The sequence below is a fragment of the Hypanus sabinus genome, chromosome 8, assembly GCF_030144855.1.
Source record: "Hypanus sabinus isolate sHypSab1 chromosome 8, sHypSab1.hap1, whole genome shotgun sequence".
NCBI classification, from domain to species: Eukaryota; Metazoa; Chordata; class Chondrichthyes; order Myliobatiformes; family Dasyatidae; genus Hypanus; species Hypanus sabinus.
The window spans coordinates 157,529,638-157,553,209 of record NC_082713.1 but is presented as its reverse complement, the minus strand read 5'-3'; the positions used below and the strand labels follow the sequence as shown (position 1 = coordinate 157,553,209).

Genomic DNA, 23,572 nt, shown 5'->3' with positions numbered 1-23,572 from the left:
CAGCAGAAAAATGGTTTGGCACAGCTAAGAGGGGCCAAAAGGCCTGCTTCTGTGCTGTATTGTTCTATGGTATAACAGAAATTAGTTGGTAATTCTCAGCAGATCAAATAGTATCTCTGGAGAGTGAAAGAAACTTAATGTTACAAAGGATGGTCTTTCATCAGATGAGTTTTGATGAAAGCTTATTAACTTTAAACATTTATTATGCTTCTCTATCCATGGCTTGCTTAGTATTATGGGCATGTTTACGTTTATACTTCAGATTTCAGTGTATGCAGTTTTTTTTTTTGCATTTTTATCAACAAGGCAATGAAACACAACTTGATAGAATGGCCAGATGTCACTCAGTGAAAAATTGCCAGTTGGTTGAGGTATAATATGATTGTTGGCACCTCTGATTCTTTTTCTTAAGCACGTCATTTCTGCAGGAATGGAGGAAACATGGAAAACAAATGTAGATTTCTCAGCCAACAACACTAGAATTTCATTTTCAAATAACGACTGAGCTGCATTGGTTCTCCAAATTCCAATATAAACAAAAGTAATTCCACAGATGATGGAACTCTAGAGCAACACACACACAATGCTGGATGGATTCAACAAGTCAGGAAGCATCTACGGAGGAGAATAAACAGTTACCATTTTGAGCAGAGATCCTTCATTGGACTGGAAAGGACTGTAAAATGCTGCCTGATGTGCTGAGTTCATCCAGCATTTTGTGTGTTGCTCTAACTTCCACTGACAACTTTTAACGTTAACTTTATTAATTCATTTGAATGATTTTAGTTTGTATTGCACAAATGCATCAAAATGAAACAATTTCGACTTAAAAAAAAATTTAATGGGTGTTCTGATAAGTGTGCTTGAAACACCCAAATTTTAGAAATACTTTGAAATGTACTCAAGTTGTGTAGAAAACCACAAATAAAATCTGTTTTTTTTGCTTTATTACTTTTATATTGGTGTAATTAAATGTGATTTCCAGACATTGAATCAAAAATGGAATTGTTCCAAGCTGTTCAATAAGTTTAGCCGTTTAGAGTTAAGGTGCAATACAGACCAAAGCCGCTCTGATTGAATTGTTACAAGGTAACTGGAAAATTCTCTCAAAATTTTTGCCCATGCAAGAAGTCGGGGCATTTCAAATAAGGTGAAGTTTTATCAAGTATCATACCTTTGAATGAGTTGCTCCAAAGCCTTTTCAAATGTTGGTCTCTGATCTAAACTCAGCCAGAACTGAGGATAGTACACATAACTAGTGAATGACTGCCCTCCATTTAAATTGTAATAGAATTTACTGTCATGAGCTTTGTCCCACTCCTGAAGAGTTTCATTCACTTCTTCCATAAGGTAGTACATCATTCCCCTATTGGTTGAATCTCCAATAAAAAGAACCTTATAGATTAAAAAAAGAAAAATGTATTAAACACAATATTATCAAATAATTTTGCATATAACCTAGGAAGTAACAGTATAAACATTTGGGGTGTATGGGGCATCCGGAGTGGGTACCACCTCTAGTGAAGGGGCTTGTTGAGTCCATTCTGGGGTAGCTCACTCACCTTTGATCCCCACTGGACACTCAGCTCTCACCTGTGGCTTCAAGTAGCTGTTTGCATACAACAGCAGCCATCTACACTGCTTTGACAGGCGGGCTAAACAAAGTGAGGGTAGCTGGTGGCCTCATCCTGGTGAGATAGGGACATGCCTGTCCTAGCATGCAAAATCAGCTCCAGTGCACTGGGTGGGTGAGATCTACAGTGAGATCCAATGGCCAGGAAGGTGGTACTGCAACACTCCGTGGAGAGCGAGGGGCATGACAAGGCACATTAACAAATTAACAAAAACCAAGGAAGACCCCAGTTTGTGATGCTTCTCCATACCTCTAGACCTGGAACTCTGAGGTTGAGAGAGTGGAACTGCCCCAGTGCAGCAGCTTTTCCACTTTTAAGAACTCGCCCGCACAGATTTCCTGTGATCATCAGATGTGATAGACAAACACCACCATACAACCTAACATTCAAAGACATCTTTTAAAAAAAATTCACAAACAGGTTCAAGAACAAAATTCTGCAACCTAGGTGCACTTAAGTAGAAAATGAAAATGTTTGTCATTTAGGATTTAAAACAAGAAATACTGGGACATCTTCTGTAGATTAGACAATGTTTCTGAGAAAGAAAAAATGATTAATTCCAAGTCTCTCCCTAAAGATCCTGCCCAATACTATAGCTACTTACAGCATTTCAGATTTTCAGCATCTTTATCATTTGATTTTAATATTGTTTGTTATCTTAACTGGTTTTAATTCTATTTGGTCTGTGTCATACCAAAATTTTGTTTCAAATATAGACCATTTTGGTACCACATCCTGCTAAATTTTTGCTTCATTAAGAAGTGTGTTATTCTTTATGAAAATATTCTCCTGAATGATTTAGAAGACTTGGCCAGCTATCTATGTCATTACTCAAACGTGGGGTATGAGAGGCTGGAGGACTTGGATTCATTTCATTAGAAACATCAATTCATGGACATTTTCATATTTCATAGGCTTTAATTAATATTCAGAAAACATACTTATTTCCACTTTCTAGAAGATGGATGAAGGGTTATCTCAAAATCCGACTGTAATTCCGTTGCTTCCTATATGTTCTCCTGTGACTGTGTGAGCTTCCTCACACAGTCCAAAGACATACTGGTTGGTATGCTAATCGGTCACTGTAAATTGTCCCATGATTAGACCAGGATTATATCAGGGGATTGCTGGGTGGCGTAGCTCAAAGTGCCAGAAGGGGCTACTCCATGCTGTACCTCAGTTTAAAAAAAATAAATCAAATCTACTGGAACAAACATGCTTCGTGTGCAAATATTCCAAGATGTTCCAGGAGTTTGTAAGAATTTTGTAATTATTTTAACTAAGCAGCTGCAACATTTTGTCAATAAATGTAGTCTGTTTTCAATGTGGAACTTGTGCAAAGCCACTAGCTTAATTCACTGATAATATTTTAAGATGACAATAATTTCAAGATGTGTTGTGTCTACATACCATTTTGTATGATTAATTAAACCTGTTTTTCTTAGTAAGTTAGGTCATCATTAAACAAGTCTCTAATTTGACCCTTTAATAACAATACATTATTTCTATAATATGGTGTCTCAAACAGTGCAACACATGAGACAAAATATGACCATGAGTTGCTCAGCATAGATTTATGTGAAATGACTAGAACAACTACAAATGCAATATTCATGCTGAAGAGTGGCACTGGAGTTATTCAAGGAACAACAAGATGCAGAAAGAGATCTGGCAATCCTCTGCAGACTGAATATTAAATCACTGGAGTACTGTGCCCATGTACACCCATTCTTCCACAGTACAGTGCTTCAAAGGATGATAGAGGATGAAGCCCTCATTACATTTAGAAAATTCCTTGATGCATATATAAAAAGCCAAAACCTATGGGGCTATAAACTTAATGGTGGAAGGGAATATGAGTCTCCGTATCTCTTTTCTGACTGGAAACATCATGATGACCAAAATAGCTTATATCTCTTTAATTCATTTTCTACAATCCTACCTTTTGTTAAGTAAAAAAGTGTGATTGGATTGAGCAAGTGATCTCTGCCTGCGATCTGACTGACAGTAATCTGACCGATGCTGCTGCACCTATAGAGGAAGGCAACTTCAAGAGTATCTGCATTGCTTCTTTGACCCCACATTTCTCACTTACTGCAGGTCCATTGTGCCCGGGAGAATCAAACTAATCACTGCTTTACCTCCACACAGATAGTTGGGCCCTCAAAGGGATTAGAGTGAAGCTGGATTGCATTCATCCCCAATTCTCTTTAGGCCTTGCCGCTTTATGACTTTGACATCTTTCAGGTGTAAAGCTTTTAAAACATGTTTTTGGTGGCTATTAAATACGAACTTTCATCAACTAAGAGAGGGACCTTCAGTTTCTTTATCTCTTCATCATATAACTCTGGTTTGTTCCCTTAAAAAACATATTAACAAAATATAATGTAAAATATTTCTGCAAGGATTTTGCAGTCTTCACCTCCTGAAGTATTGACAGATAAATTGATGTTAGTTGCTCTTTGGATGTAGGTGTTGGTAGAAGATGTTATAATCTTGGATTAATGTAATGAAAGATTTGTTTCCATTAAAAATGGAGTTCATCATTTCCTACATTTTAGCCCTTTATTAAACATTTGAAAATAATCCATGGATTAATGTCTGTTATTCTGAATGGGAAAACAGACTTGGTTTATCTCAAAGCAACACACACAAAGCTGGAGGAACTCAGCAGGCCAGGCAGCTTTTCCTAAGGAAAAGAGTAAACAGTTGACATTTCGGCTGAGATCCTTCACCAGGACTGGAAAGGAAGGGGAGAAGTCAGAGTAAGAAGGTGGGGGGAGGGCAGGAAGTACAAGGTGGCAGGTGATGGGTGAAACCAGGAGAGGGGGAGGGGTGAAGTGTTGGAAAGTTGATTGCTGAGACCTTTTCGCTGACTACTTGCTTCCATAGATGGCACCTGGTCTGCTGAGTTCCTCCTGCATTTTGTATGTGTTGCTTGGATTTCCAGCATCTGCAGATTTTCTCTTGTTTGTGATTTGTTTATCTCTAGTTTTGATGATATTAAGCAAAACCATTGGAAGATATTTTCAGGGACATTTAAACACTGATTTAAAAAAGAGAATGTCAATTCTATATTGGTATGTCATATCTTCAAGTTCTGCAAAAATGTCTTTTGCAAATGAATAATTGCATAATTTTGTAGATTCCAACCTCTGAAGAAATAGGTCATAATTTGGATTAAGTTCATTTAGCCTCCTCAACAATAAGTAAATCAATTACAGTAAGTTATCCATGAAAGCAACATTTTTATTTAATGACTAAGAATACTTCTAACAAATGTAGATAATGAACATGCAAAGTTGCCTGCTCAAAAGCATTCATGGAGAGAGAAACTTTCAATGGAAAACTCCTATAGTCATTGTCTTGCCTTCTTTAGAGCCGCATTGATATGTTGGGACCAGGTTAGATCCTCAGAGATTTTAACACCCAGGAACTTAAAATTGCTCACTCTCTCCACTTCTGATCCCTCTATGAAGATTGTTATGCATTCCTTCGTATTCCCCTTCCTGAAGTCCACAAGCAGCTCTTTTGTCTTACTGACATTCAGTGCACGGTTGTTGCTGTAAAACCACTCAACTTGCTGGTATATCTTGCATCTGTACACCCTCTCATCTCCATCTGAGAATCTACCAGCAATGGTTGTGTCATCAGTAAATTTATAGATAGTATTTAAGCTATAACTAGCCACACCGTTTTGGGTTTAGAGAGAATAGAACAGTGGCTAAGCACACACCCCTGATGTGCACCAGTGTTCATGGTCAGTGAGGAGGAGATATTATCACCAATCTGCGCAGATTATGGTCTTCCAGTTAGAAAGTTGGAATCCAGTTGCAGAGGGAGATAAAAAGGCCCAGGTTCTGTAACTTATCAATCGTGTTTGTGGGAAAGGTGGTGTTAAACACTGAGCTATAATCACGAACAGCATCCTGATATGGGTGTTTGTATTGTCCAGGTGGTCTCAGGCCACGTGAAGAGCCATTGAGATTGCGTCTGCCGTTGATCTATTTGGTGATAGGCAAACTGCAGTGGGTCCAGGATCTTGCTGAGGCAGAAGTTCAGTCTAGCCATGACTAACTTCTCAAGGCATTTCATCACTATACCTGGTTCTGTTGTACAGACCTGGATTGTCATACTTAAATGCCACAGATCTAGCCCTCAGCAAATGATATACTTCCTGGTTCATTCACAGCTTTTGGTTTGGGAATGTAGAGCAAGTTTTCAGAGGCACATGCTCATTAAAACACAGGTTTTAATTAAGTTGGTGACAACTGCAGCATACTCATCCAGATTCGAAGATGAATCCCTGAATACAGTCCAGTCCACCGATTCAAAGCAGTCCTGTAAGTGCTCCTGTGCTTCCCTTGTCCATACCTTTTTGGTCCTCACTACTGGTCCCGCAGTCTTCAGCCTCTGCTTATACTCAGGGAGTAGAAATACAGCTAGGTGATCAGACTTTCTGAAATGAGGGCATGGAATAGCACAGTAGGCATTCTTAATGATGGTGTAACAGTGGTCTAGTGTGTAGTTTCCTCTGGTAGTACAAGTGTTTTGTTGATGGTAATTATTTAGTGATTATTTTCAGGATGAATTTCCTTATGTGATGTAGTTCTTCATGATTCCAGTATGGGCCTTAAGATTATGTAACAGTATTTTAAAAAAAGTTTAATACAACATAACCTGTTGCATATTGTTGCAACCAAATGTAATGCTTTGAAAGCTAGAAATTGGGCACTTCCCTAAATAAGCCAGCAACAGGCATGAAAGATTACTAATTATTAAATAATGAATCGAGAAGCAACCAGTTAGCTGCTTGTGCATTTTTAATAGTTTTAGTTTTCCACCTACTTTCTTGAAATACTGACATTGAAAAAGTTATTTCCTCCTGGAAAGTACCAATCTGCTTCACTCATTTATCTCCAGGACAATATCCATGCACCATTGACCTACAGGATATGACTCTCAGAGTCTTGGGCTATGTTATTTTTGAATATATTTTTGTAACAATATTCTCCAGCTATAATAATTATAGATGCCACACGTGGTGCGTGTCACTGATGACATCGTGTTTTGAACCTTGGTCCTAGAGGAATGGTGTTACATTTGGCTGTATTCATTGGTATTCATGTATGGCTGAATGACAATTAAACTTGAACTTGATCCTTAAATATTAAAAATGTACAAGTACTAATACATAGCACACTAACTGCATACATTTAAATTGCAAGAAATAGTAACTATATGTAAAGTGAATAAAATCAAGACTGAACTGATTCAAAATTTTGTAGTTCATTTGCCTTTTGATAAGCTTGAGTTATTGCTCTCCTGGAACAACAGTGCACTGCATTTGCAGAAATTCTAGTTTTCAACTCTATTTTCACTGTGGAAAAAGTCCATTCCTATTCAGTACTATAATTTGTACTAGTGGATATACTTATTCAAGTACATGAAGAAATGTTATTTCAGTTTGGTTTAAATTTTCATTAATCTTTTATTCATTACATGTAGCAGTCATTTAGAGTTTATGTCATTTGATATATCTTGCAGTAAATGACTGTATAAAATTACTAATAGCAATTAAAGTCACATGGGACAAGCCCTTACCTTCCTTCCACTCATACACCGCTGAAGCTGCCTTTTTGTTGGTGAAAGGTGTTTACAGCCGTCTGGCTGCCACCTTGCCCTCTGCCAGTCACAGGTCCGGTTGTCTGAACAGCTCAAACAAGGAACAAACCATTGCCCTGAGACAGTAAAACAAACGGCTCTGTTATTATGAATTCTTAAGTATTAGTTTGAATCATTTTAAGAGAGATTCTCTGAAAGAGGTTGTAGTTTTGTAATTGCTGGAAATATATCTGCCCCAGTCACCAGTCTAGTGCCGTGGATTATCTGCAAGTGTCAACAGCAATGCCTCCAAGCGGCACCTATTCCCCAAAGACTTGTTTGCCAATATTGAGTTTTATCAGGGCTACTCATCTTCAGATCTCATTATAACTCTTGTCCAAGAAGAACTGAGGCGAGATGAGAACTATAGTCCCTAATATCGCTGACCAAGTGAGCATTAAGGTGCTTCAGTAAAAGGGAAGCCAGTGGAGCCCATTGGGAAAATTCTCCAGATCAATTGAAATCTAGCCCATACTAAAGTTGCTACGGTTCTTGGGAGCAGAACAAATGCAGCAGCCCAGGATGTCACTGAAGTAGTTTCACAGGGCAATGTGCTAAGCACGTTCCCTCAGCTTCTTCATGGAATTTCATGATCAAAGTGGGTTTGATAAATATACAATATTCAACTTCATTCACAACTCTGCAGATAAAGTAACTACGGCCTTAAACAGGTTGATTTGTATTGTTTGTGCTGTGCAGTGGCCACCTCAGAGTTGGTACACCTGCCTTAGACTTTCAATGGCATGGCCATCTATGAGGCACAACAGGAGGGTTATGAGACATTCTCCATTTATTTGGATGAGTGCAACATTCAACCTGCTCGATGCAATTTGGACAAAGAAATCCACTCTACTGGAAGTCCTTCCACCACCTCAAATATTCACTCCCTCCACTGAGGGCAGCTGAGCTACACTTCAGCAAATCTTGGCTTGATTACTTTGACTCTTCTCAGACAAAATGATATACAGCACATAGTGGGCTGAGTTCAACAGAGCCGCGAGAACAACCGCATCCCACAGGCAGAGCTAAATGTACACGGCATTCCAGTTAATTGGGAAACCAGGGAACCAGTACATATTGGTCCAATTTAGCGGCTGCCCCAATTAACTGTCAACGTTTTAGGCCAAGACCCTTCCACAGGACTGAAGTGGGAGGGGGCAGGTGGGGGAGGGTGGGAAGGAGAAGGCTGGTAGGTGTCAGGTGAGAAACCAGTGCGGGGAAAGATCAAGGGAGGGGATAGGTAGGAAAGGTGAAAAAGGAATGTAAGGGGAAAGCACTATGGGTAGTAGTAGGAGGCGGAACCATGAGGGAGGTGATAGGCAGCTGGAGGAAGAGGCAGAGTGAAACTGGGATGGGGAAGGGAGGGGTCAACTGTCAGTGACAAATATTACTGCTCTTTGAGAACACGAACACACACAACTGACTCTACTTAAAAACTTAGCGTAAGCATGTGTAGTGTCTAACGGCTACGCAAGTTCACGTGACTGATGCAAGGTGGAAACATCAGTCTCAGTCTCCTGTTCCAGCAAAATGTCATAGTGTCCTGAATAATCACAAAGAATTCTGGCTGTTTTACGACGGGCCCCCATGGATAAAATCAAAATGGCTTGGGAGCAGGATTTAAATATTTCCTTATCTGAGGAGAGCTGGGATTCAGTTCTCAAATCGGTTAACTCAACCTCTCTTTGTGCTCGCCACTGCCTTTTACAGTTTAAGATTGTTCATAGAGCCCATATGTCTAAATCTAAACTATCTTGATTCTACCCTAGCGTTAGTCCGCTAAATGCAAGAGGGGTGTGGCCTCTCTCATCCATATGTACTGGTTCTGTCCTAGCTTGGAGAAATTCTGGAAAGATGTCTTCACTACGTTATCGTGTATTCTGAATCAGCACCTAGAACCAAACCCTTTAATTGCTCTGTTCGGTTTTTGGGGCGAGACAGATTTATGTCTGGGTCCGACCAAATGCCGAATATTATCCTTTGCCTCTCTCCTGGCTAGACGCTTGATCCTCCTCAGATGGAGAGATGCTGCCCTGCCCACTCAAACTCAATGGCTTAATGACATCATGGCCTGTTTGGACCTCGAAAAAATTCATTATTCAGTTCTCAATTCAGATCTAAAGTTCCATAAGGTCTGGGGACCTTTTATCGAGTATTTTCATAACCTTCCTCTTGACTAGGGTTTTTTTTTCTTTTTGGTCCCTTGCTTTCAGCTCCTTTTTTTTTCTGGTAGAAGGCATTATTATCCTCTGTTGCTGAGTGTATTCACAGTCTGGGAGCTTGGCTGTCCTGACTTATACTCTCTATATTGTGTTGTGGTTGGTCTGGAGTTGCTGTTGTTTTTTCTTGTGTTGTGGGGCTTGGGGAGGACACTAAGCTTACTTGTCTTTAATTTAGGTGCTTTTTTTTTGCTAAATTCTCTTCCTTTGTAGCATATTGTTATTGTATGCTTAATTTTGCACTGTTTTAATGTTCCTCATTGGGATTTGGGGTTTTTAATTTGTAAAATGTTTTGAAAAACTAATTAAAAAAAAATAAAAAAAAAGAATTCTGGCTGTTTTGTTCTTTAAGAGTTGTCCCAAATAAGTGGCTGTCCTGATAAACTGATGCCCAATTAACCAGAAACCACTGTATTATGTTCTTTTCTTGCTGCTGGGACAAAGTTCTGGGATCCTCTTTACCAACATAGTTTCAGCAGATTAATTAAAAAGTGAATTTCTCTGCATGACTTGCCAAACCTCCAAAAATACTTTCCCCTGACAAGTTACTGTGTTCGTGAATAAAGTAGGGTTGCTTAATCTCGATCCAGTTATCATAATGGTTTTCACTGAATTCAAGATTCAAGTACATTTATTAGCAAAGAATGTACAAATTATACAACCTTGAGATTTGCTTGCTCACCAGATACTTCTTAAAATGGTATGCCCCTTGCCACCACTTGTATTACTAAGTACATCTTGAATTCACCTTTTCAGACCTTTCATCATCCCAAGCATCTTCTCATTGGTGTTAGAAAGAACTTCTTCCCCCAGACACTCTGGAATTTCTGGCATATTGCTAGTGTTTTCTGTTGTGAAGACTTACACAAAATACTTATTTAGCTCATCCACCATTTCTTTGTCCCCCATTTGACACTTTATCAGGACTGGTGAAGGGTCTCGGAGTGAAACGGTAGCTGTTTACTGTTTTCCAAAGATGCTACCTGGCCTGCCGAGTTCCTCCAGAATTTTGTGTGTATTATTACCTCTCCAATGTTATTTTCCAGTGGTCCCACAACTACTCTCACCTCACGTTTGCTCTTTAGACATTTGTAAAAACTTTTACTATCCACTTTTATAATATTGGCCAGCTTAACTTTTCTCTCCCTATATATTTTTTAGTGGCCTTTTGTTGGTTTTATAAGCTTCCCAATCCTTTAACTTCACATTAATTTTTGCTCCATTATGTGCCCTCTCTTTGGCTTTTATGCTGTCTTTAACTTCCATTGTTACCCAAGGTTGCCTTATCCTCCCTTTAGAATACTTCTTCACCTTTGGGATATATCTATCTTTTGCTTTCTGAATTGTCCCAAGAAACTTTAGCCATCATCCCTGCTCGTATCCCCTTCCAATCAACTTTGACCATCTCCTCTTTCACGCCTCTGTAATTCCCTTTATTGTAATACCGATACATCTGACTTTATCTTTTCACTCTCAAACTGTAGGGTGAATTCTATTATGTTATGATCACTACTTCCTAAGGGTTCTTTTACCTTAAGCTTACTAATGAAATTGATTTCATTACACAACATCCAGTCCAGAATTAACTTTCCTATTGTGGGCTCAACCACAAACACATCTAACAAGTAATCTTATAGGCATTCTACAGATTCCCTTTCTTTGGATTAAGCACCAACCTGATTTTCCCAATTTACCTGCATTTTGGAATCCTCCATGACTATTATAACAGTACTCTTTTTACATGTCTTTTTTATTGCCCACTGTAATTTATATATCACATCCTGGTTACTTTTCAGGAGGCCTGTATGTAACTCCTATTAGGATCAGGGTTTTTTTACCCTTGCGGTTTCTTAACTCTGTCCACAAGAATTCTACAATTTCCAATGCAATTCACCTCTTTCTAAAGATTGATTTCATTTTTTTTTACCAACAGGGCCTCCCCCAACTTCTGCCTGATCTTTCGATTCTATGTGGATGTTAAGCTCTCAACTATAATCTTCTTTCAGCCACGATTCATGGATGCCCACAGCACTGTAACTGTCAATCTCTAATTGCACTACAAGATCATTACCTTATTCCATATACTGTCTGAATTCAAATATTATACCTCCCCTTCCTGTATTTATCACCCTTTTCGATTTTGCCCCCAAATTATACTTCAACCAGTACCACTGACTGTAATTTTTCCCTATCATTTGCCTGTATATCAATTAACCCATCCTCAGCCCTGTTATTCCAGTCTCCTTTCCCCTGCAAAATCTGAAATACTGCTACCTGTACCAATTCCCAGCCAAACATTAATCTGCCAAATTCTTACCCTCACTGGCGAGTGGCACAGGCAGCAATCTAGAGATTACTACCCTGGAGGTCCTGTTTTCTGGCTTTCTACCTAACTCCCTATATTCTCTCTTCAGGACCTCCACCCATTTACCTGTGTCATTGGTACCAATTTGTACTTGACTTCTGGTTGTTCATGCCCCCCCCCCCCTACTTAGAATACTGTGGGGACCTGATCTGAGACATCCCTGACCCTGGCACTTTGGAGGAAAAATACCATCTGGGTGTCTTTATCACATGCACAGAATCTCCTGTCTGCTCCCCTAACTATGGATTACTGCACTTCTCCTCCCTTCCCTCTGAGCCACAGGGGCAGACTGAGTCCAGAGACCCACTCGCTGCAGCTTCTCCCTGGTAGGTTGTTACCCTCTCTGCCCCAGCAGTATACTTATTACTGAGGGGAACAGCCATGGGGTACTCTTCACTGGCTGCCTATTTGCTTTCCTTCTCCTGACAGCACCCCAGGTACCTACCTCCTGGTGACTCTTCCTTGTACATCCAATCTATCACCTCCTTATTCTGGTCATCCAGCTGCAACTCTGGTTCTCTAAGAATCTACAGCTCAGTGCACTTCGTACAGATGTAATTATCAGTTAGTCTGAAGGTCTCCCAAAGTTCCCACATCTCACACAAGGAACATACCACTAACTTGAGACCCATTCTCAGCATCCCAACAGGAAAAAAACAGAAACCGTTGCCTGTGCTTGCTGAAGCCTTTTCTCGCCCAATCCTGTTGAGCCAAAGCCAGATCACTCTAACACCACTCCACTGCAACAATGCATGGTATATATATTCCTGCAAAGGACAGATGTCCTCCAGGCACAGTTTAAAATATATATAGTCAGTTTATCTGTGCTTTACAGTGCAAGACTGGAGTCTCCTGCTGACTTCAATATTTTATGACAACCATCTTGACCACAGAGATGATTACCAACCTTTGGCATCCCCTGTTTTGCAGGTTTCAATCTGCCTCTGAACAACTGTTGAGAGGGAACCATTTGACACTGGCTGCAGGCCACAAGGTTTATCAGGCTGGATTATCAACCCACAGTCCTGCATGGAAATAAAGGATGATAACATTTTAGTTAATTCATTTATAAAATTGCTAGTCTGACAGTTTAAGCAGAAGTATGGAGCTTAAATAAGTTACTGCAGAGACCATGTACAGCTCATCATCCATACGTTCCACCTACACATTGAGTCTCTTGTGTAGGTGGCATCCTAAAAGTAACAAGTTGTAACACTTGATTATTTGTGGATCCCATTCCTTGATTAAAATTTAACTGGATTTCTTCACAGCTAACACCCAGTGTCCTTCACCAACTCCAATAGCACCAAAGCAATGTGTCCTTCTGATGAATATCTGACCATACCTTCAACCCCAAAATATATTTCACAAAGAAGAGAAAATCTGCAGATGCTGGAAATCAAAATAATACCGACAGAGTGCTGGAGGAATTCAGCAGGCTCGGCAGCATCTATGGAAAAGAATGAACAGTCCACGTTTCAGGCCAAGGCCCTTCATCAGTCCTGTTTTCTCTTTTCCATAGGTGCTAGCTGGCCTGCTGAGTTCCTCCAGCATTTTGTTTGTATTTCCAATACGTTTTCACTTTTTGAAAAAATCCTGTTATAGATTGCAGAGAAAGAGCTATTTTGAGCTATGCATTTAACATCTTGATCAAGAATAGGTCTACAAGAAATTTATGACATATTTTAGGAACTAAATTTATTAAAGTAATTGTTAGCATCATCAACTTTGCAGTGTTAAGGAGAAAATGATGATGCACGGTTAAATTGGATACATCAAATGGGCCTTCTTGGCGATCTAAATCATTATAAATTTTCCTTACTAGATAAATATATTTGATCATTAATTGGCCAGCAAAATATATCTAAAACAACATTATAACATTGTTATATGAAATTACATAACAAAGAAATGACACACAACATATGCATTACCATATCATTGTACATACAGATTGCTGTGACAGCCATATGGAATAATGAACAGTGAACGGACACAGAGGGATTCAAAGAGATTTTCTGAAGACAGTTAATGGAATTGAAAGAAAACAAAGATGCTGATGCTGTGGAAATGTGGTGGGTGAATTAATGAACAAGTTGTAGAATTTGTGCCACAATTTTTTATTGGTCTTCATTGAGGAAATGTGCCTAAGATTTGAGAAGACCATGGGCTCATCTTTTATCTCAACCCCATCAAATGTTCTTAGTGATGACTTCAGGATAAATCCAGAATGCTAACTCTTGATGTATCTTTTAAGTTCAGGTTAATTTCACACAAAAATGACAAGGACTGCATATACAAATTTTGTGACAGTGTAGATCTGAACCATGTGAGAAGCTATAGGTGAGTATGGATCTGGAGTACAGGGGCAAAAGTGATGATGCTGCATTTGAACTTAACCATTTAGAGCTTGGAAAGTAGATTTTGATAGAAGGGCAATTGAAGAGGAGAAATAAGGTGATATGGTTTGGAAGGGTAGGTCGTGCAATGTACTGATTTTTTTCATCCGTTTTTATTTGTTGGGAATGTAGCCATTTTTTACATAACTAGGATTTTTAAAGTCTCTAGTAGCCCTAGAGAAGCTGGTGGTGAGTTACCTTCTTAAATCACTGCAGGCATTCTGGTAGAGGAACCTAATGTAGAGAAGACCAAGAAAATCATTGGGGACTTCAGGAAGGTGCAGATCAACCATTCCTCTCTGTCAATACATAGCTCCTCTGAGAGAATTAAGTGCACCAAGTTCCTGGGAGTTCACATCATGAATGACCTCATCTGGTTCCATATCATCACGTCCCTGAACAAGTAGGCACAGCAGCGCTTCCACTTCCTAAGGAGATTGAGGTAAGCAAGGCCCCACCATCTTAACTAACTTTCATAGGAACACCACTAAGAATGTCCTGACAAGCAGCATCTCCATCCGGTATGGAAGCAGCCAAGCATTGGACCTGAAGTCCCTACAAAGGATAGTGAGAACGGCTGAGAGGATCGTAGGGGTCTCCCGACCATCCAACAGGAACATTTATCAGGAGCACTGCATACATAGGGCCCCTTAGAATTATCAAGGATCCCACCACCCACTCAGTATCCGCTGACTTCTTACCATCAGGTAAGAGAGTCCGATGCATAAGAATAAGAACGGCCAGGATGAGGAACCGTTTCTTCCCTCAGGCTATTAGGCCTCTGAACTCCCTATTGCATCACATTCGAAATATCACTAGTTAACCTGTTCTGTACCTTACAATATTCAATTCATGCACTTTACTTTGTTTACTTATGCAAAATTCATCTGTAGATTTTATCCTCACTTTCCTAAGTTGTCATGTGTTGTATGTGGTACATGTACTACTGTGCTTTACACTTTGGTTTGGAGAAACGTTGTCTTGCTTGATGGTAGTATACATGTATATACTTAAATGGCAATAAATTTGACTACAGTACTGGTGCATAGAGTGTTCCAGCACAATGTCACCATGATGAAGAAGAAAATGATTATATAGTACTCCAAAAACCTAGAGAGTGCTTGCATTGATAGGATTAGGGCATGATGTGGAGAGGGAGGTTGAGCAAAGTAAAAAGAAAATGCCAAGTGGAGCTGAAGTGCAGGTCCATCAATCTTCATGACCTTGCAAAGCATCTTACCATTTCTCTACCACGGCTGAAAATGGAGATTGTAGTCGCCGGGGATAAGAGGTTGCTCAGTGCAGAAACAGAAGGTAGACCTTGAAGGAGAAGAGGAAAGACGAGTTGATCCTGATAGAGGGATTGAAGGAATGGGGAGACATCATGACTTTGTTCATGAGAATGCAGGCATTTTAGTACGATAAAACATAGTGTGGCTTAGAGGTCTGAAATGATAGTTCAGTACTGTAACAAAAACTAAGAGGTTAGGTCAGATCAGGCACCATCTGAAAGATAAAGGTATCTTAATATTTCTGAATTTTGTTTTAATTTTAGCTTTCTGCATTAGCCATCAGTGTGTGGACATAAATTGCAAACAAAAACACATGGAACTCAGAATATTAAAACAAATGCAGGCAGACAGATGAAACGCGATCAGATATTCTCACAAGAACAATAAATTATTGAAGGACATTTTTCTTGAAGAAATGAGACATTCATCTAACTGGTCCACGCCAGTATACAGACAAGCCAAAATACTGCTGGCTTCATCATCTTCCATCTCTTAAATTTTTAAACATTGGTTACGTAGAAAAAAGACTAGACTTCTTTCTTTTGATCTAAGCAGGCTGTTTGCCAGTATAAATATTGATAGAAATGCAGCATGTTTTTTTCTACTACTGTAGCTCAAAATATGATGCGACACTTCTAGCTGGAAAGATTTCAGTGGCAGTTCGGAATTTGTATTTGGCACAAGGCCTCTTCTGTTTAATTGTATGTGGAGAGGTCAAACAAGATGAATCATACCATGAATCAACTCTGTCAGACTGCAGTGTTCATTTAGAGCCCAGAGGACTGAGCTTACTACAGTTATTTGGAAGAATTACTCAAACTAACATGGACATCAGAAAGTTCCTACCTTGCAGCTTAACAATTTGCACAGAGCTTCACAGGGCAGTATGAAATTTCTGAACATTCTGTGATTGCTGTCGACAAAGTGCAACAAGATAACTTAACAGGGATTTGCTTGTTCATACTTGTGCACTGCCTGGTGGATGTGTCAAACACAGACACCACATTATATAAGAATATTCAAGAAATTCTAAAAAAGACAATGAGAAATTTAATTGAAAGGCACTTTCATGAGTGCAATACTTCTTAACAGTGTTCCAAAACAAACTACGGTTTCGATTGTGCATGAGGAGAAATTTCCATTTCCACCAATTTTCTAAATGTAAACATTTTTATCATCACTATCAGCAGAAAAAATAGTAAACAGGACTTTTTTTGCTATTGTAATATCCAGTTTGTTGCAAAGTCCTTTCTAGTTTTTAGCTTAACACAATACAAATGATCACTACAATACATTCTGAATATAAGGAAAAAATAGCAGTAATTCTGGTCTTCTTGGTTTAAATACATTGTTTGCACAGCATGGTGGTCAGGTTTGATCGAAGAAGCTGCTAATACACATCATTATAAGAAAAAGAGAAACAGCTATTGCTGGAGGTCACGGTATACACATCAACCATCCTACTAAGATTTACAATATGGGTTTTGTTAACAGCTTGTGGATTTATCAAGTCATCTATTTGTACTGAAGTAGCACAACATCCCTGTTGCCTTGTACATAGATGAAACAAATCATGATCTTAAGTATGTTTACAAACTATCCCTCATGCTAAAGATGAGATGGAAACAAGCAAGTCTTTGGGACCATTTCATTTTCAGAGCAACAATTTCTATTAGGTCATTTATCTGAAGTCAGATAAAAGTGGAGTACCATCTCAGATGTGAGATCTCAAAGAAAAGTACTGTGGAATAAACATTTAAGCATAGATAACGATATTGGGCTTATGTTGTTATTTTTCATTACAGTTACATTTTCATTACATACCAGTTTTCGACTGGTACCCTTTGTTTCCTAAAACACAGAAGTTTAACGAACCAAGAATCATAATTTTATACTGCAGGTACATTAATCCAAACATTGTAGTTTAAAATACCACTCAAATCTCACTAAATTTGCTTTAAAATGGTATCATGCCATGGAGGTTCCAAAAAAATGCACAAGCAAAATTCTACACCACTCAGAAGTTACTCAATTAGAAAGCAAGAGTATGGGAAACAAGCAAGTCTTTGGGGAAAAAAAAGCATTTCCCTGCTTTCAGTTGCTTGAGCCAAAATCTTCCTGTCAGAAGTTTTTAAAGAAAACTTCTGTAGATGAACAAAATATCAAAAAAAATCAGCCAATAAAGAATTTCTCTCTATCTAGAGGTTCCTGACCCTTTTTATGCCATGAACCAATACCATTAAGCAAAGGGTCCATGGACCTCAGGTTGGGAACCACAGGTCTAGATCATGACTGCCCTTCAAGCAGAAGCTTTTTTAACCAGAAAATATTTGACACTGGATTGTTTCACAACAGTCAGCTCAAACAGTGTCAGAGCTGGGAAAATCATACCAATATTAACTCAATATAATTTGCATTGATTGCATGCTAGAATGAAGTTCCAGATTGTTTTGGACTGGAAGTCTGCAGGTGGATATGGCTGGAGTAGAACTAACTCACGATGTTCTCATTTATTTAAGCTTAATCCAGAACCACCCAGAGAAAGAATACCCTCTTCATTTATTTCAAACGTTTTACAATGACTGGACCTCTACAGTCATGCAAATCATTTGGAAATATACTCACTGCAATGATGCATATACAGAAAGAAAAATAGTAATGCAGTATTACTTTAAGAGAAAATTAAAAATAGTAATATTAAACCAAAATTTCCTTTTACAAAATCTTTACCAACTCAGTACTTGTAAGACTGAAACTTCATATTTTTATTATCCAGGCTGGAAAATTTGGTAATCATAAGTTAAACATTGTTAAAAGGCATTTATGTTATTAATTACCAGACTTAATTTTTGTGGCATGTTTAATGGGAAGCTAATGTGCAAAAGCAGCAGTTTTATGAAACTTGCAGGGAGGCCACCAACAAGATGGTGTTTTATCCAAACAGCAATCGAGTGTCTTGTGATAAATTTGCAGGGAACTTCATCCTTGGCGAAAGTTGTTTGATAATTTGTAAGTTAATAAAGCATGTACTTTTCACATTTTGTTAGCAAATTCTAGTCTATATCAAAAAAGGGACTACAGAGAGTGAAAGGATCTCAGCTTATTTGTAGACATAGGAGATTCTGCAGATGCTGGAAATCTTGAGTAACATACACAAAATGAAAGGAGGACTCAGCAGATCAGCCAGCATCTAGGGAGAGGAGTGAACAGTTCATGTTTCAGGTTCAGACCTTTCATCAGGATTGGAAAGGAAGAGCGAGAAGCCAGAACAAGGTGAGGGAGGGGTGGGTTAGTAGCACAAGCTGACAGGTGATAGGTGAAGCCAGGTGAAGGGGAAAGATGAAAAAAGCAGAGAGGTGACAGGTGGAAGAGGCAAGAGGCTGAAGGAAGAGGAGTTTAATAGGAGGGGACAGTGGACCCTGGAAGAATGGAAAGGGTGAGGGACACCAGAGAGAGGGGACAAACAAGTGAAGAGAAGAGGAGGGGTGAGGGGAGGCAGTATGCAAAAAGAGGGATGGGGCAAAGGAAGAATTGAACAGAAGTTAGAGAAATTGATCTTCATGCCATCAGATTGGAAATTATCTAGAAGGAACATGCTTCTCCAAACGGAGTCTGGCCTCTGTGTGAAGATGGAAATGGAAATGAAAGTCAAATTGAAATAGATGACCACCAGGAGATGCTGCCTTTTGCAGCAGATGGCATGAAAGTGCTCAATGAAGTGGTCTCTCAATCTACCTCGGGTCTCACTGATATAGAGGAGATGACACTGGAAGCACCGGATACAATATATGGCCTTAGCAGACTTAGGTGAAGGTGAAGATGAAAATCATTCTCCTAACTTTCCAGTACCTGCTTTCTTGCTCCATTCATATAACATGCAGAATGAAGAATGAGTCATCGAGTTATAGAATACTACAGCACAGAAACAGGCCCTTTCGTCACAGTCTGTGCCAAACTATTATTCTGCATCGCCCCATCGACCTGCACCCAGGCCATTGCCCTTCATAACCCTTCCATCCAGGTACCAATAAGTTTCTCTTCCTCCCAGGGCTGCTGTATTTTTCCTTCAATATGATGAGCACCATTGCATAAGCAAAACAAAAGATTGTTCAAATGCCAGTAAAAAAAAAACTAGCTAACTATAATTGTATATTTATTTTTTAGTGTAAGTCAGTGAATTGTGGTTATGGATCACTTATTTCAATGTTCAATGGTTTGACTTAATGTCAGAGAATTTATACAACCTGAAATCCTTACAGTCTGCACACATCCACAAAACAGAGAGGAAAAAACCCGAAGAATAAATGACAGAAAAACATTAGAACCCCAAAGGCACCCCCCTCCACTCCCATACATAAGCACCAGCAAAGCATTAACCTTCCCCCCCATTCACATGTCATCAGAAAGCATCAACCCCACCACCCACCATGCAGTCAATGGCAAGCTCCGAGGGATCATGATCTGCAGTTCATCAAAAACTACTGTTCATGTCAATACCTTGACATTTGACAGGCCTTCTCTTTTACTAACAAGGGAGAGCGAGAGATAGCATTCCTATCAGAGTGAGAGGGGAGTCCTACAGGTCCCTGTTTCGATGTTACATTCTGTAGTGTTGCTAATCGAGTTCTAGAGGACTTGAGAATCAGCAAATTCTAATGAATTATTCTAAAATCTTTGCAGTTTGACATTTTGTGGATTAGATCCAAGATATTTTCCTAATTAATAAATTTTATGTCTATCCACACAATTCCACTACAATTGTTCATTGGACTAAAGGGGTATTGAGGGCCATGGGGAACAGACAAGATTGGATCAGTTGTGTTCTTTTAGAACATGGAGCCAGTTTGATGGACTCTTCTCTTGCCCTGATTTCTTACATTCTTGTGTTTCTTTTATCTTTAGATGCTGTGTAACAACTGTGAAGCCCTTCCTTGACCCATCACAAGGATTTGCAGGAAGTAAACCACTGCTTTACGCACCCCCCCCCCCCAGCATTTCCACGCAGTAAAGTATTTGCAAGTCTCATTTTTTCCCACAGTCTGTAAATACCATGCTTAGGTTAATGAGCCAGACCTTAAGTTACCCTAGCCAAAGGATTAAGCTATTCTTCAGACAGATGCATTTTTGCTTTGATCTAAAAACCAAAACTGAATCTTTAAAAAGCAGCATAAAGTGAGTAATAACTGTATATGTGACAGAAAAGACCATGCCTTTAAATGGCTGCTTAATTCCCTTATGAACATTTTGTCAGGGGTATTGAAGAAATGTTGTTCTCTTTCTGTAAACATCGCCAAATAACTTCAAAAATAGCTTACTGTCAGATAATCATTATTTTTGTCAGTAAGGTTCTTTATTGAACATCTGTTTGTACTTTGCAAAATTATATACAGGATAGCATTTCAGTCACTCATTGCTCCCCACAATGACCAAATCATCTCATATTTTAAAGTAAATAGGGATAGCCTACTCAGATAGCAATAAAACATAAAACCACTGGGAATGAAAAGCATAATAACTGTTTACGGTTATTATTCAGTTGAAACTTTGCTTTGCAAAGGTCAATAATGTTGACTAGATTCCCAATCTGCAAAAAAAAATTGAAAGGAAATGCAGTACAATCTCTTTATGATTGCTCTCTCACTATTCCTCTGCTGGGAAAATCACAAACACTCAAAAGCCTGCCATAAACCCCTCTCACTTAGTTCTTAAGAAACATACCACTGCAGCAATGCAGACTGTGTTTTTAAACTTTTTGATTAACATAATTATAAACCAAACGTTGTACTTACTTCAAAGGTAGTTTATGTATTTCACTTTGTGGAATTAAGTGAGGCTTCAGTTTCCTATCAATACACCAAATATTGCACACTTTATTTGTAAAGTCCAGAAGAGGTAAATGGACTGTCTTTTAAATCCCAGTTCTATACCAGGCTGGAGTTATATGGCACTATGTTGAAGTCATGTGATTCTTGATTGGTCAGGGTGTGAAAGGATACGGGAAGAAGGCAGGAGATTGGGGCTGGAAAATTGAATCAGCCATGGTGAAATGGCGGAGCAGACTTCATGGGCCAAATGGCCTAATTCTGCACCTATATCTTACAGTTCTACGTCAGATTACATATCGGAAATGGCATCACTCTGCTGCCCGTCTCTGAAACCACATCATTTCAGTCATTAGATACCACTGTATTTGTTTGTCAATGCCTAGGTTTTATAATATTTTTAACATGCCCCTGTTACCTTCAGCCTCCAAGTTTACCCCCTTTCCTCCACTCCCCCCCACTTAATCATTCCTAAGTTAAATCTCTCTGAATTTGCTTCTGTGACTCAGAGTTTTGTTATCTGCTGCAATATTTCCTTAAGTGGTTTGAGTTAGTTAAAACCCTGTCAGAAGGCTTGGAAAATCCTGTTGCGCCATAAGTCTAATAAGTACAAATTGTTTTGTCTGCCATTCTGGTGGAAGATGATGATCAGTCGGGGAGGACAGGGGGAAAGCAGAATGAGACACCATGAGTCAGACTCATGCAGCACAGAAACAGATTCTTCAAGCCCACAGTGTGCACCAAACACAGTTTACACTAATCCCACTTCAGTCTCCCATTGACTCATCCCCACCCCCAGTTTCTAAAACCAGACACTAGAGACAACTTACTAATTATTATCCCACGTGTGGGGGGCGGGGGGCGGGGTGGGAACATTGGAGCATTTGGAGGAATCCTGCACGGTCACAGGGAGAATGCGAAAACCCCAGGCAGGCAACGCCAGAGATCAGGGCTGAGGCAGTAGCTCCACCAACTGTACCAATGTGCTGCCTGATGGGTGTTCTCTTAAGGTCCCAACTAACCCAATGAAAACTGGATGCTTTCAAGAAGGAGCTAGATAGGTATCTTATGGATAGGGGAATCAAGGGATATGGGGACAAGGCAGGAATTGAGTATTGATAGTAGATGATCAGCCATGATCTCAAAATGGTGGTGCAGGCTCGAAGGGCCGAATGGTCAACTTCTGCACCTATTGTCTACTAAACATTGCTGTATCAAAGAGATAAAGGTTGCTGTACATGTTTCTATATAAAGACAAGCACCTGAAATCTCTGCCCATGACTGAAAAGTACACAACTATGAAAATACCATAATTCTACTGTAGGAGCAGAATTAGGCCATTTGGTCCAGTTGAGTCTGCTCTGCCATTTCTTCATGGCTGATCTATTTTCCCTCTCAGCTCCAATCTCCTGCTTTCTCCCTGTATCCTTTCATGCCCCCGACCAATCAAGAATCTGTCAACTTCTGCCTTAAATATACCCAATGACTTGGCCTCTACAGCCACCAGCAGCAATGGATTCCAAAGATTCACCACTCTCAAGGTAAAGAAATTACTCCTCATCTCCATTCTAAAAGGACAGCCCTCTATTTTGAGGTTTTGAGGTCTTTGACTCCTCCACCATAGGAAACATCCTCTCCACATCCACTCTATCAAGGCCTTTCAACATTCGATAGGTTTCAATGAGGTCACCCTTCATTCTTTTGAATTCCAGTGAGTACAGTCCCAGAACCATCTTACGCTCTTCCTATGTCAAGCCTTTTAATCCCATGAAGTTTCATATCAGTGCATCCTTTCTTAAATCAGGGGCCCTAAACTGCTCATAATACTGCAAGTGAGATTTCACCAGTGCCTTATAAAACCTCAACATTACAACCTTGCTTTTATATTCTAGTCCTCTTGAAATAAATGATAACATTGCATTTGCCTTCCTCACTGACTCAAACTGCAAATTAACTTTTAGTTAATCCTGAACAAGGACTCCCAAATCCCTTTGCATTTTAGATTATTGATCTCATACCACATTGAACAAAGTAACTTTTGGTTTACTTCGCATCTTTAATGTCATGCATGCAATGTTTTTCAATGCCTGTCAGACAACAGAATCAAGACAAAAGTGACTCAAGGGCAGTCTACCAAAATCTTCAACGAGCATCTTGCAGAGAATGGCACTGTGGTA

The 23,572-nt window shown here is 39.4% G+C and overlaps 1 protein-coding gene across 3 annotated transcripts in view; it reads right to left on the bottom strand.

Annotated features, from left to right (window-relative positions):
* The window catches only part of cped1 (cadherin-like and PC-esterase domain containing 1), a 241,290-nt gene that overhangs the window by 41,194 nt on the left and 176,524 nt on the right, over positions 1-23,572 (bottom strand). For all 3 annotated transcript variants that reach the window (XM_059978328.1, XM_059978329.1, XM_059978327.1), the window contains exons 16-18: positions 12,790-12,907; positions 7,239-7,375; positions 1,175-1,395 (exon numbers count right to left, since the gene is read on the bottom strand). In XM_059978328.1, coding sequence (XP_059834311.1) covers positions 1,175-1,395; positions 7,239-7,375; positions 12,790-12,907 — 476 coding nt within the window. The remainder of the gene's footprint in view (positions 1-1,174; positions 1,396-7,238; positions 7,376-12,789; positions 12,908-23,572) is intronic.